Source organism: Salvelinus sp. IW2-2015, linkage group LG37 (assembly GCF_002910315.2).
Source record: "Salvelinus sp. IW2-2015 linkage group LG37, ASM291031v2, whole genome shotgun sequence".
NCBI lineage: Eukaryota > Metazoa > Chordata > Actinopteri > Salmoniformes > Salmonidae > Salvelinus > Salvelinus sp. IW2-2015.
In genome coordinates this window covers 4,364,162-4,378,315 of record NC_036876.1, presented here as the reverse complement: position 1 = coordinate 4,378,315, position 14,154 = coordinate 4,364,162, and the positions used below count along the sequence as shown (strand labels likewise).

At 42.5% G+C, this 14,154-nt stretch overlaps 1 protein-coding gene and 1 long non-coding RNA gene across 6 annotated transcripts in view; one reads left to right on the top strand and one right to left on the bottom strand.

Moving 5' to 3' along the window:
• Positions 1-150: 150 nt before the first annotated feature.
• ugt5g1 (UDP glucuronosyltransferase 5 family, polypeptide G1) lies at positions 151-12,614 on the bottom strand. Of its 5 annotated transcripts, none has more exons than XM_023982176.2 (2): positions 12,538-12,614; positions 151-2,370 (listed from the first exon to the last, which is right to left on the bottom strand). In XM_023982176.2, the coding sequence occupies exons 1-2, from the start codon at positions 12,600-12,602 to the stop codon at positions 729-731; spliced, it is 1,707 nt and encodes a 568-aa protein (XP_023837944.2). In that variant the 5' UTR covers positions 12,603-12,614; the 3' UTR covers positions 151-728. The 5 variants fall into 5 exon arrangements, with proteins under 5 accessions (XP_023837944.2, XP_023837942.1, XP_023837940.1 ...); XM_023982174.2 differs by lacking the exon at positions 12,538-12,614 and adding an exon at positions 12,115-12,281; XM_023982172.2 differs by lacking the exon at positions 12,538-12,614 and adding an exon at positions 11,182-11,476.
• Positions 12,368-14,154, top strand: part of LOC139023862 (uncharacterized) — a 10,359-nt gene continuing 8,572 nt past the window's right edge. Inside the window, exon 1 of the long non-coding RNA XR_011475067.1 lies at positions 12,368-12,478. This is a non-coding gene — a long non-coding RNA (uncharacterized lncRNA). The remainder of the gene's footprint in view (positions 12,479-14,154) is intronic.

Here is a 14,154-nt window from a genome sequence, read left to right as displayed (position 1 = left end):
AGCCTCTGCGCCGGAGGAGGAAGCAACTGACAGGTTGAGATAACAGCCTCACAAAGAGACAGTGTAAATGCAACACACAACGCGCACCGCACACCACTCAACACTCAACAGAAAAAGGAGAGTGTGTAATGTTAATTGACTCTATTCGGATGACAATAATTACATCTTTATTGAGACTTCTTACTGGGGCTTTTAGGTGGAAAAGTATGAGTATGACATATATTTTTCCTTTGAACAAACATATTTGTTGACTGTGTACGACTGTGGTATACAGTATAGTCATAATTTACCCTAAGTTTACTTTGTAGCTCAGGCACAGGGAAAAGCTACAACTACACAATTCAAATTGTTTGAGGAGAATGGGAGTGTGAGACAATGTTGGCTAGGCTGTATTTTTAACACATGATATCATAGAGAGGAGAGTGTTATCTTTGTCATCTTGTACTTTCCCTCACCAGACTGAAATCCAATACGTAATCTGACAGTTCCAGGGCACCACATTCCCTAAGGCCAGWCTGAATATAAATAACTTTTCCTCAGTTTTTATTGAGTCATGTACTTCCCTTTTAATGTTATTATGTATTTATGGTGGATTTTTTGAATGTGTAAAAATTTTCTCAAGATTCGTTTGAGCAATTTTTAAAATCGTTGACGGAAAAGTGCCAATTGATGGTCAAATACGTACAACATCTAAAATAGCCATCTTGGCCCATCTTTAGATTCATGTCTCACTCCAGCTTGGTCTTCCTCCTGGAGCTCCTGCAGCACAGCCTGCTGCAGACATAGACTGATGCCCAGAGAGAGGCCCCGCTGAGGGCCAGGAGCAGCGCCGCCACGTCCAGGCTGTGGTAGGAGTACCAGGGCAGGCTGTAGGCTTCGGTGCGCAGGTGGGACGCTCCACCGTTCCTCATCACGTACTCAATCCAGAAGGTGGCACTGGCGAGCGGGGACAGGGGCGTGTCGCGGTGCAGGCCAGAGAGCTTCTGCATGTTGTGGCGGTAGGACTTATTCTCCAGCACATCCCTTAGGGCCTCCAGAAAGTCCTCTGTGGTGAGAGTGGCGGCCTCCAGCACCCGTGCCACCCCGCGCACCTGCAGTCGCAGGACGTTGTCAAACTGGTCGAAGAGGAGCGGCAGGCCCAGCACAGGGACCCCGTGGTAGATGGCCTCATACAGGCCGTTGGTGCCTCCGTGAGCCACGAAGGCGCGGGTTTTGGGGTGGCCCAGGAGGTCGTTCTGGGGGAGCCAGTCCAGTAGCAGGGTGTTGTTCCCCAGGGAAGAGGGTCTTTCTCCCAGGAACCTCCACACCACCTTGTGGGGCAGCAGGGCAAAGGCTTGGGCCACCGCCTCGGTCACCTCCTTAGGCAGGGCGGACACCAGCGTTCCCAGAGACATGACCACCACCCCGTGCTCTCCAGAGCTCTGCATGAAGGCCTCCAGGTCAGCAGGAAGTGGCTCAGCTGGACGGCACTGGAAGCCCCCCACATAGACCACATTGGGCATGGTAGGCCGCGGGAACTCAAAGACAAAGTCCACCCGCATCAGCCACACGTCTGCTGAGCGCTGCATGGAGAGCAGGTCAGCACCAGGGGGGAAGTGACGTTGGAGCAGGTTGACGTAGAGTGGCAGGATGACCAGGTGCTCCTGGAGGAGGATGACCAGGTAACGCAGGAAGTTCTCTGTCCTCTGAAGGAGGTCCATATTATCGCTGAACAGGGAGTTGTACATCGGAACATAGGAGGGCAGCGTGGGGGCAACAGTCATGTGGGCCTCGCCTGCGTTGAGCCAGCGGACATTATAAACCATGGGCATGCCCAGGTATTGGGCCAGGAGCACTCCAGCAGGGAAGGCAGGGTCGGTGAGCATCAGGTCAAATCTGGACACCCTCAGTTTGGCGACGAGGACGGAGTCATCCAAGATGGTGGAGATCATGCAGAGTGCCTCGCTGTGAAACATCATCAACATGGCCGCCGTGTCCTTCTGCTGCTCCAGGAAACGGAGGACCGGTAACATCCTGCGGAGTTTCAGTGAGCGCTGCATCAGGATGGTGTAGAAGTCAGGACCCAGGTCCTCGCCCGCCGGAGGAGGAGCAGGGTTCACGGTGATAGAGGTGTAGACAGGGGAATTCTGGGGAATGTACCAGCTCTTGGCAGAGCGCAGCACGGTGAGGTTGTGACCTCTGGAGTGGAGCTCTCGGAGGATGACCTCCATGTTGAGCCAGTGGCTGCCATCCTCTGGGAAGACCAGGATTCTACCTCCCCGAATGCCGTTACTGTGGCAACCCCGAATGAAGACGAGGAGGAGGAGGAGGCAGAGGATTCGTCGAAGGACCACCGCTGTTCCACCGCACATGCCCATTACGTCATTGGAGCTGGGAACAAACAACAAGAAAATAACAACATGTTTGTTTACAATCTCAGGAAAATGTTCTCTCTTCTCTTCTCTACGATAGTATATGTTATATTTAGAAAAAGTATACAATAGAAATTGTTTGATTTTCATGAGCAGTTTTAGCATACAGAATGCAAGGACTGAGAAAGAGATTACAGGGTCTGACTATAAAGTAGCTTTATCGAGGTATTGTCTTTTCTGTACAAAATAAATTCCATAGTCGACATGTCAGCCTCTGCAATTGGCAGATGTCCAAATGTCCACTGGGTTATTATCTAAAGCTGTACATGCTGAATCCCTAGATAAAACTGTTATGAAGGAAGGGAGGGGGACATTTTCTGACATTGTGTGGAAACAGTATTCCCATGTTATGCTACTGTGAGAATGAAGCTTCAAGCCACACAGTAGATGCACGATATGATGTAATCTCAACGGAGTTGTCACCACTTCGTAACACTATGGACAGATTGGTTCCCTAAATTACATATAACTGTATGGTTTTTCAATCTGGATGAAATACAGAGATGAACTCAGTACAGTGCACCTTATCAGTCAATTTCCTCCACTCCCACGATATAGACCCTCTCCATTCACTGATACATCAGTACTGAATCAGTACAGGCATTACAAATACTACATGCTCAGTAGACACAGATACAGTGGGGCAAAAAAAGTATTTAGTCAGCCACCAATTGTGCAAGTTCTCCCACTTAAAAAGATGAGAGAGGCCTGTAATTTTCATCATAGGTACACTTCAACTTTGACAGACAAAATGAGAAAAAGAAATCCAGAAAATCACATTGTAGGATTGTTAATGAATTTATTTGCAAATTATGGTGGAAAATAAGTATTTGGTCACCTACAAACAAGCAAGATTTCTGGCTCTCACAGACCTGTAACTTCTTCTTTAAGAGGCTCCTCTGTCCTCCACTCGTTACCTGTATTAATGGCACKTGTTTGAACRTGTTATCAGTATAAAAGACACRTGTCCACAACCTCAAACAGTCACACTCCAAACTCCACTATGGCCAAGACCAAAGAGCTGTCAAAGGACACCAGAYACAAAATTGTAGACCTGCACCAGGCTGGGAAGACTGAATCTGCAATAGGTAAGCAGCTTGGTTTGAAGAAATCAACTGTGGTAGCAATTATTAGGAAATGGAAGACATACAAGATCACTGATAATCTCCCTCGATCTGGGGCTCCACGCAAGATCTCACCCCGTGGGGTCAAAATGATCACAAGAACGGTGAGCAAAAATCCCAGAACCACACGGGGGGACCTAGTGAATGACCTGCAGAGAGCTGGGACCAAAGTAACAAAGCCTACCATCAGTAACACACTACGCCGCCAGGGACTCAAATCCTGCAGTGCCAGAAGTGTCCCCCTGCTTAAGCCAGTATATGTCCAGGCCCGTCTGAAGTTTGCTAGAGAGCATTTGGATGATCCAGAATAAGATTGAGAATGTCATATGGTCATATGGTCAGATGAAACCAAAATAGAACTTTTTGGTAAAAACTCAACTCGTCGTGTTTGGAGGACAAAGAATGCTGAGTTGCATCCAAAGAACACCATACCTACTGTGAAGCATGGGGGTGGAAACATCATGCTTTGGGGCTGTTTTTCTGCAAAGGGACCAGGACGACTGATCCGTGTAAAGGAAAGAATGAATGGGGCCATGTATCGTGAGATTTTGAGTGAAAACCTCCTTCCATCAGCAAGGGCATTGAAGATGAAACGTGGCTGGGTCTTTCAGCATGACAATGATCACAAACACACCGCCCGGGCAACGAAGGAGTGGCTTCGTAAGAAGCATTTCAAGGTCCTGGAGTGGCCTAGCCAGTCTCCAGATCTCAACCCCATAGAAAATCTTTGGAGGGAGTTGAAAGTCCGTGTTGCCCAGCAACAGCCCCAAAACATCACTGCTCTAGAGGAGATCTGCATGGAGGAATGGGCCAAAATACCAGCAACAGTGTGWGAAAACCTTGTGAAGACTTACAGAAAACGTTTGACCTCTGTCATTGCCAACAAAGGGTATAMAACAAAGTATTGAGATAAACTTTTGTTATTGACCAAATACTTATTTTCCACCATAATTTGCAAATAAATTCATTAAAAATCCTACAATGTGATTATCTGGATTTTTTTCTTCTCATTTTGTCTGTCATAGTTGAAGTGTACCCATGATGAAAATTACAGGCCTCTATCATCTTTTTAAGTGGGAGAACTTGCACAATTGGTGGCTGACTAAATACTTTTTTGCCCKACTGTACTACACAGTACACACCACAGGAGGTTGGTGGCACCTTAATTGCTGAGGGTGGGCTTGTGGTAATGGCTGGAGCGGAATAGGCAGAATGGTATCCAATACATCAATATGCCATTCCATTCACTCCGTTCCAGCCATTATTATTAGCCGTCCTCCCCTCAGCAGCCTCTACTGGTCCACACACCCTTTAGCTTTGGCCATTTAGCTAGATCTGGGTTGCATTAATTAGGGCACACACTGCAGCAAAACGTTTTGCAAAGGAAAACGAAAACAAGCGTTTCTAATTGAGCAAGTCCAGATAGTGCCTCCTTGTTTGAGGCTGTTTTGTTGCATTTGGTGCCTAATGAAAAGGACATTGGTGCAATGGCATCACATCTCAGGGGCTGAAACCCTAGATAGAGCCTGACTCTACACTGTGCTCCCACCAGGATCTGCAGAACCCGTCCTGTCTGGACGGGTGCAGCAGACACTGGACATGGGTGACCTGACCTGGAATGTTTATTACAGCGATGTGCAATCAGTTTATTCAGGGTAGGCATTGGTTCCCTTGTGATAATCTAATGATTATGATTCTGGGGATTTTATGCTAAAAATCTAAACATTTGCTAAACCTGCAACAAAACTTCAGGAAAGGCCCCAAGGTATTCATGCCTTTCTTTCTATCCATTCAAATCCTTGACACACACAGCCATTCCTGACTCCAGTCACTGCCTTGCATGCTTTTGCTTAAACATGTTGTGTGGGTATTGACTGGGCTGTGCATATTTGGGCGTGTCTACATATTTTGGCGCTCGCATCCCTTGAATTGAACAAAGTTAGCTACAGTTGAAGTCGGAAGTTTACATACACTTAGGTTGGAGTCATTAAAACGCATTTTTCAACCACTCCACAAATTTCTTGTTAACAAACTATAGTTTTGGCAAGACGGTTGGGACATCTACTTTGTGCATGACACAAGTAATTTTTCCAAAAATTGTTTACAGACAGATTATTTCACTTATAATTCACTGTATTGCAATTCCAGTGCGTCAGAAGTTTACATACACTAAGTTGACTGTGCCTTTAAACAACTTGGACAATTCCATGAAATGATGTCATGGCTTTAGAAGTTTCTGATAGGCTAATTGACATCATTTGAGTCAGTTGGAGGTGTACCTGTGGATGTATTTCAAGGCCTACCTTCAAACTCAGTGCCTCTTGACATCATGGGAAAATCAGCAAAGACCTCAGAAAAAAAATGTAGACCTCCACAAGTCTGGTTCATCCTTGGGAGCAATTTCCAAATGCCTGAAGGTACCACGTTCATCTGTACAAACAAATGTACGCAAGTATAAACACCATGGGACCACGCAGCCGTCATACCGCTTAGGAAGGAGACGCAATCTGTCTCCTAGAGATGAATGTACTTTGGTGCGAAAAGTGCAAATCAATCCCAGAACAACAGCAAAGGACCTTGTGAAGAAGCTGGAGGAAACAGGTACAAAGTTTCTATATTGTGATTATTATTATTTGACCATGCTGGTCATTTATGAACATTTGTACATCTTGGCCATGTTCTGTTATAATCTCCACCCGGCACAACCAGAAGAGGACTGGCCAGCCCTCATAGCCTGGTTCCTCTCTAGGTTTCTTCCTAGGTTTTGGCCTTTCTAGGGAGTTTTTCCTAGCCACCGTGCTTCTACACCTGCATTGCTTGCTGTTTGGGGTTTTAGGCTGGGTTTCTGTACAGCACTTTGATATATCAGCTGATGTAAGAAGAGCTATATAAATAAATTTGATTTGATTTCCAAAGTTGTGGCGAAATGGCGTAAGAGACAAAAGGAAAATGGGGTGCCCCTCTCTCGCGCGCAGGAAATATTCAGAGGACACCTGACTACTTTTGAAAAAACTCGCTCATTTTTCAAAATAAAAGCCTGAAACTATGTCTAAAGCTTGGTCACAGCCTGAGGAAGCCATTGGAAAAGGAATCTGGTTGATARCCCTTTAAATGGAGGTTAGACGGGCCAGGGAACACAGATTTAAAAAAAGAAATATCACTTCCGGGTTACATTTTCTCAGGTTTTCGCCTGCAGAATAAGTATTGTTATACTCAGAAAATATTTTGACAGTTTTGGAAACTTTGGAGTGTTTTCTATCCTAATCTGTAAATTATATGCATATTCTACGATCTGGGCCAGAGAAAATGTCCGTTTACGTTGGGCACGTTATTTAAAAAAAWATATATATATTCTGACCCCTAGCTCTAAGAAGTTAAGGACAACAAAGTAAAGGTATTGGAGTGGCCATCACAAAGCCCTGACCTCAATCCTATAGAAAAGTTGCGGGCAGAACTGAAAAAGCATGTGCGAGCAAGGAGTCCTACAATCCCGACTCAGTTACACCAGCTTTGTCAGGAGGAATGGGCCAAAATTCACCCAACTTATTGTGGGAAGCTTGTGGAAGGCTACCCGAAACGTTTGACCCAAGTTAAACAATTTAAAGGCAATGCTACCAAATGCTAATTGAGTGTATGTAAACTTCTGACCCACTGGGAATGTGATGAAAGAAATAAAAGCTGAAAGAAATAATTCTCTCTACTATTATTCTGACATTTCACATTCTTAAAACAAAGTGGTGATCCTAACTGACTTAAGACAGGGATTTTTTACTTGGATTAAATGTCAGGAATTGTGAAAGCCAAATACATATAAACTTAGATAACGTGTATGTAAACTTCCGACTTCAACTGTAGCTAGCAGAAACAACCTGACAAATGGATGCCTCAAATCATTTTCAACGTTGGAATCATCATGTAATGTGCCCTTTGCAGGGTTCGAAGAGTGGAACATCAAATATAATGAAAGTTAAGACCAGACAGAGGCAGCATACAACACGTAGCTTATTTCATGACAGTCAAGGCAACCACCATCTCCCTCATTGCTAGCTGTCGGGCAGACGAACAGTGAGTACTGCACTGTAGACTTGTTTGAAATATCATAACAAATTCACAGTTTTTACCCTGACTTTTAGACATCTTGGGCATGTACTTTTGCTTTGTATATACAGTGGGAATGGGACTTCTCCAGCCACTTTATGGGTGCCTGAGCCTTGGCTTCTACAAAATGGATGTGACTAACTGCAGTACACCCATTCTACATGTGTGGCTTCCCTGCTGTGTGCATGCAGAATAAAATAATGGACATTTGCTTCTGTTGTCACTGAGAGGGAAGGACTGACAAATGGACTTCATTTAAAGGTAAAGGTAGACGTAAATCCATGTTCCTTTGCAATTTGTGGATTATGCTTCTGTTGAATCATGAGAATAGACAACATCCCTTTGAATGCATTTGATTTATCAAGCTAGAATTTCATTTTAATGGAACAGTTTTTTGACGCTTTGACCTGCATTTTTTTATCATTTAAACATTTTGACATGGAATATTTGTTCAAACCTTATTTATGATATAAAGTCCACTTGAAAAGTATTCATTTAGGTCTACCCTTCACTTTTTCCACATTTTGTTACGTTACAGCCTTGTTCTAAAATTGATTAAATAGATAAAAAATCCTCATCAATCTACACACAATACCCCATGACAAAGCAAAAAGAGGTTTTTAGAAATGTTTAAAAAAAAGATGTATAAAAGAAAATACATAATTTACATAAATATTCAGACCCTTTGCTATGAGACTCGAAATTGAGCTGAGGTGCATCCTGTTTCCATTTATCATCCTTGAGATATTTTTACAACTTGATTGGATTCCACCTGTGGTAAATTCRATTGATTGGACATGATTTGAAAGGCACACACCTGTCTATATTAGGTCCCAAAGTTGACAGTGCATGTCAGAGCAAAAACAAAGCCATGAGGTCAAAGGAATTGTCCGGTTGCCAAAAATGTCTGCAGCATTGAAGGTCCCCAAGAACACAGTGGCCTCCATCATTCATAATTGGAAGAAGTTTGGAACCACCAAGACTCTTCCTAGAGTTGGCCGCCCGGCCAAACTGAGCAATTGGAGGAGAAGGGCCTTGGTCAGGGAGGTGACAAAGAACCCGATTGTCACTCTGACAGAGCTCTAGAGTTCCTTTGTGGAGATGGGAGAACCTTCCAGAAGGACAACCATCTCTGCAGTACTCCACCAATCAGGCCTTTAAGGTAGAGTGGCCAGACGGAAGCCACTCCTCAGTAAAATGAACATGGCAGCCCGCTTAGAGATTGCAAAAAGGCACCTAAAGGACTCTCAGACCATGAGAAACAAGATTCTTTGGTCTGATGAAAACAAGATTGAACTCTTTGGCCTGAATTCTAAGCGTCACATCTGGAGGAAACCTGGCACCATCCCTACGGTTAAGCATGGTGGTGGCAGCATCATGCTGTGGGGATGTTTTTCAGTGGCAGGGGGAGACTAGTCAGGATCGAGGGAAAGATGAATGGAGCAAAGTACAGAGAGATCCTTGATGAAAACTTGCTCCAGAGCGCTCAGGACCTCAGGCTGGGGCAAAGGTTCACCTTCCAACAGGACAACGACCCTAAGCAGACAGCAGGAGTGGCTTTGGGACAAGTCTCTAAATGTCCTTGAGAGGCCCAGTCAGAGCCAGGACTTGAACCCGATCGAACATCTCTGGAGAGACCTGAAAATAGCTGTGCAGCTGACGTTCCCGATCCAACCTGACAGAGCTTGAGAGGATCTGCAGAGAAGAATGGGAGAAACTCCCCAAATACAGGTGTGCCAAGCTTGTAGTGTCATACCTAAGAAGACTCAAGGCTGTAATCGCTGCCAAATGTGCTTCAATAAAGTACTGAGTAAAGGGTCTGAATACTTATGTAAATTTTATATTTAAGTTTTTAATTTTAAATACATTTGCAAAAATGTCTAGAAACTAGTTTTTGATTTGTCATTATATTGTGTGTAGATTGAGGTGCAAAAAAATATTGAATCAATTTTAGAATAAGGCTGTAACAACAAAAATGTGGAAAAAGTGAAGGGGTCTGAATACTTTCCGAATGCACTATAAGAGTTTAAGCATATTTCACATAGTACAATTATTGTGTGTTTGCTTGCGCCGCACATTGGAATAATTGTAAATCAGTTGTGAAATGCTATGGAGTTTGCATTGTGAATTCTTCAGATGAAATGTGTCTATAAATTGGTCTTTTAGTGCCACCTATCAGTTGTAACTGTTGATGATACATTGGTCTATGACTGAGCTGAGTTGAGCAGTGTGTCAGAAGCCATCAGAGGCTATTGCTTGAGTATCTTGGCTACATTGGTATTTACATTTGGTGAGAATTGTTTGTCAATATCAGTTAATAATAGCCTATGTCACTATGGTTGTTGAAGTTATATGTTGTATGGTGAACTTTGTTTATTTGTGAGTAAATCTGGCTTTGATAATAGCCAGTGCTTACCCAGCTACTGACCTCACCACAGGTCATTGGTTAATCATGTTTATCTGCTGCCCGTCCCTGCTGCAAGACATCAGTTAGACTATAGAACACCATGTACTCAACCCAGTATCACAGATTATTGTGAAATAGACACAAATTGCTTATTGGAAATTCGTGACAGGCACATGAAAAAGTATATGTTTTGTGTAGTACACTTTTGTATACATTGCACAGATAAAGACATTAGGTTACTTATGACAGAAAAGATGGCTGTATAATGTGAACGTTTAGCAACCCAACGGTTGTGTGTTTGAATCTCATCACGGAAAACTTTGGCATTTTAGCTAATTATCAACTTTGCATTTACTTAGCATGTTAGCTAACCCTTCCCATAACCCTAACCTTAACCCTTTAACCTAACTCCTAACCTTAACACTAACCTTAACCCTTTAACTACTTAGCCAGCAGGTTACCTCACTTTAACCCCTAGCCTAGCTAACGTTAACCCCCTAGCTTTCCTAGCTAACATTAGACACCTAGCTAGCCTAGCTAACGTTAGCCACAACAAATTGAAATTTGTGTAATGTACACAAATGCATTATGAAGAAAGAAAATTGTGTAATGTTGGGATGAAAATTGTCTAATACACACGAAAAGTGGACTTTTTCATGTGCCTGTCACGAATTTAAAATAAGTAATTTGTGTCTATTTCACATTAAGCTGTTGATAGTCTGTTGATGTACAGGAGGTTTACACAGGGTTCTGAACTAGAATCCATCAGCATCAACTGGCTCCACTCTCACAGTATTCTGTGCATCATTTAGAAATTATTCCCCTCAATTCAGTATATTACTTTGGATGATTATTATGGTTGTGTGGTTATTTCATTATCTCTAAAAGTCATGGAGCGTCCAGCCTTTTATCATATTTTATGCTAATATCCAGTTGAAAAATGATCAGTTTAAAAATGTACATCTTTCCGTAAAGCAAAATGCATGCATGTTGGTTTCTTTTTGAAAGATTCTTATTCAAATATTTTTTACTACAACAATATATGGTAACTATGTGATGTTTTTGCCTAACAAGGCAATAGAAACTATGGTAATCCAAATTTACAAAACATATAGTGAGATACAATATATCTATCTCCTACCTCTTCAAGTGCACTCTCATCATATCAATGTAGCAGCAGTGTGCACGGATAGCCAGTCTCACTTTCACTGAGAAGCGCAGTTAGTGTTTAGTGAAAGACATGATAAACTCACTGTGACCTGTAACACAAAGACTGTCCGTGTCCCTTGTCCTCTTCCTCGTCGCTAGTTAATACACGAGATCCCAGATTGACTGTTTTTTATAATCAAGCATCACACCAACAAACAACCAACTAACTCCTCCTCTGAGTTAGATAAGGAAGATGAGGGAGGAATGCCGTGTTCGGACATCCTGGGGGACAGTTTGTATTCTAAGCAGCCGGGTAAAGAACATTGAGCTCCTCGCCCCCCACGGTGGAAGGGATTTGTAGGGTTGCCCATTTAATAAGAATCAACTTTGAGTGTTTTGTTTATTTCACATGGAAGCCATTAGAAAGCTTTTTATGGTTTTAACTGTTTCACTGAGAACCATTGTAGAAGTTGTAGACCATAAAGATGTTTAATTTATGCAGTTACTATATCTGTAGGCCTACTGGTACCTCAAAGATATGTGTACGCTGATTGAGGAAATGCAGTATGAAAGAAATTGAATTCCCAATTAATATTTAGTTACTATTTTACTAGATCCGTTCATTTTAGCATACTATATCACAATTTAGCAAGTCATAATTGAAGATCAAATTGTATGGAGGGGTATTTACAGACGTCGTTGAACTATCACTGCTAATGTCTGAGTCAGCCATCACGGTTATCCATTTCATGTTCAATAAAGTGCAAAGTTGTAAAAATGTTGTCAAGTCAAATTTGTGTCTTATGACTCACAGCTCTATTTCATCATCTATACACAGCAATGACTTAAATATCTAAGGAACAATGCCGTTTCAAAGTTAAATGTCTGACTGGCAAGATGTCTAAGATATTGCATACACAAATACCTTTTTCACTCTACTGAGCCAAGCTGAGCCAAGCCAAGCTGCACTGTAGGCCTACTTGCCAGGTTACGCGTCCACCATACTATAGTTACTGGAAAGGACAATGTGAAAAGAAAACATCCGAGCCAGCACAGTAGGGTTCAGTTTAGCATGATAGCAAACGTTAACACAGAGCAAAGAACAACATGGTTAAAGGTGACACAGGGTGTTGTTCTAAATGGACCTTGACCAACTATGTGCACAGCAGACTATGTGCACAGCAACAAGGACACTCCAGCCATGGACAGAAGAGCGAAACAGTACCTACATGACGGCAAAATCTATGTGGAATCTCTCTAATTACTTTGTTCAACCCAACATCACATAGGTGAGACTTTCAGGTCAATTCTCTATACGAAAGAAATGTCAAAATGTACAAAACATGACCAGGTAAATCCAGGTGAAAGTTTTGATCCCGTATTGATGTCACCTGTTAAATCCACTTCAATCATTGTAGATGAAGGGGAGGAGGCAGGTTAAAGGAGGCGTTTTAAGCCCTGAGACTATTGATACATGGAGTGTGTACTGTATGTGTGCCATTAAGAGAGTGAATTGCCAAGGTAAAAAATATTTTATTGCCTTTGAACCAGTGGAGGCTCCTCAGAGGAGGAAGGGGACGACCATCCTCCTCAGTGAATTTTATGAAAATAAAATAGTAAAACATTGAAAAAGTTATCCTTTCTAGATAAAACTACACTAAATATATTCACGTCACCAAATAATTCATTAAAACAGCCAGAGGACAGCTAGCTTCCGTCCTCCTCTGGGTACATTGACTTCAATACAAAACCTAGGAGGCTCATGGTTCTCACCCCCCTCCATTTGACAACTTCCGGAGACATCCTCCAACCTAACAGAGCTCTTGCAGCATGAACTGACATCTTGTCCTTCAAGTCAAAGGATCAGAGAAGTACTGAAAGCATAAGCTACAGCTAGCTAGCACTGCAGTGCATAACATGTGGTGAGTAGTTGACTTAAAGGGAGAGAAAGACAATGGTTTAACAGTTTTGAACAAATTCATTTATTCGAAAATGTATTCACTTTCACTTAACATGTACTTAGCTAGCAAATGCAGCTAGCTAGCTAGTTTAGGCTACTCAAACACCCGGCTCAAACAGAGGGATGCTATGTTAGCTAGCTGGCTATGACTATCCAACACAACACTGGAACTCTTCCAAGTCAAGGTAAGCTTTTGGTTTGACAAATTTATTGCCACCGGGGCCTGCCGGTGTAACTGCTAAACTGCATACTGAACTGCTTACTGACTGTACACTAATGTTACTAGGTGATTGTAGTGGGTTTACTAACGTGTAAGTTCTATTAGATATGTTTACTATGATGTTACTTCAGCTAATATGGTGACAATGATGTAGGATGTGTGTAGCAGTTATGATATGGTTTGGCCAGGCAAAAAAACTTTTTTTTTGGCCTGGTCACATACAGCTGGAGTGTTGTGCATTGAAATCCACAAGCGAAGGGAAAAGGTGAGAGGAGGAGAGTGCATTGATGCGAGAAGGAATACAACGTGGCTGCTATGAAAGTGAACTGTGTTTACTTGTGATCAGGGGTGTATTCATTCCGCCGATTCTGTTGAAAACGTTTCTTAAACAGAAGCAAACGGAACGAAATGGGGATAAACATACCAGAATTTGTCCAATAGAAACACTTGTTTGCAACTGTTGGACTAATGATTTCACCCTAGATCAGCTAGATGCAGGCAAGAGTGTGCAAGGCGGTATTGAATGTGTCACTGTATGTCGATGTTTCACTGTCTGTGTTGTTCTCTGGCGCTACAGTGCATTCGGAAAGTATTCAGACCCCTTGACTTTTTCCACATTTTGTTTCATTACAGCATTATGGATAAACACATATATATATATCCTCATCYATCTACACACAATACCCGTAATGACAAAGAAAAAACAAGTTTAGACATTTCAGCTATTTTTCTTATTTTTTTTAATACTTCAATTTTACATTTTACATAAGTATTTAGACCCTTTA

Coding starts and splice junctions, on each gene's coding strand:
- ugt5g1 (XM_023982176.2), bottom strand. CDS start 12,602: ATGATTGAAGTGGATTTAACAGGTGACATCAATACGGGATCAAAACTT. Junction 2,371..12,537: donor CTTTCACCTGGATTTACCTG/GTCATGTTTTGT, acceptor GTTTGTTCCCAG/CTCCAATGACGTAATGGGCA.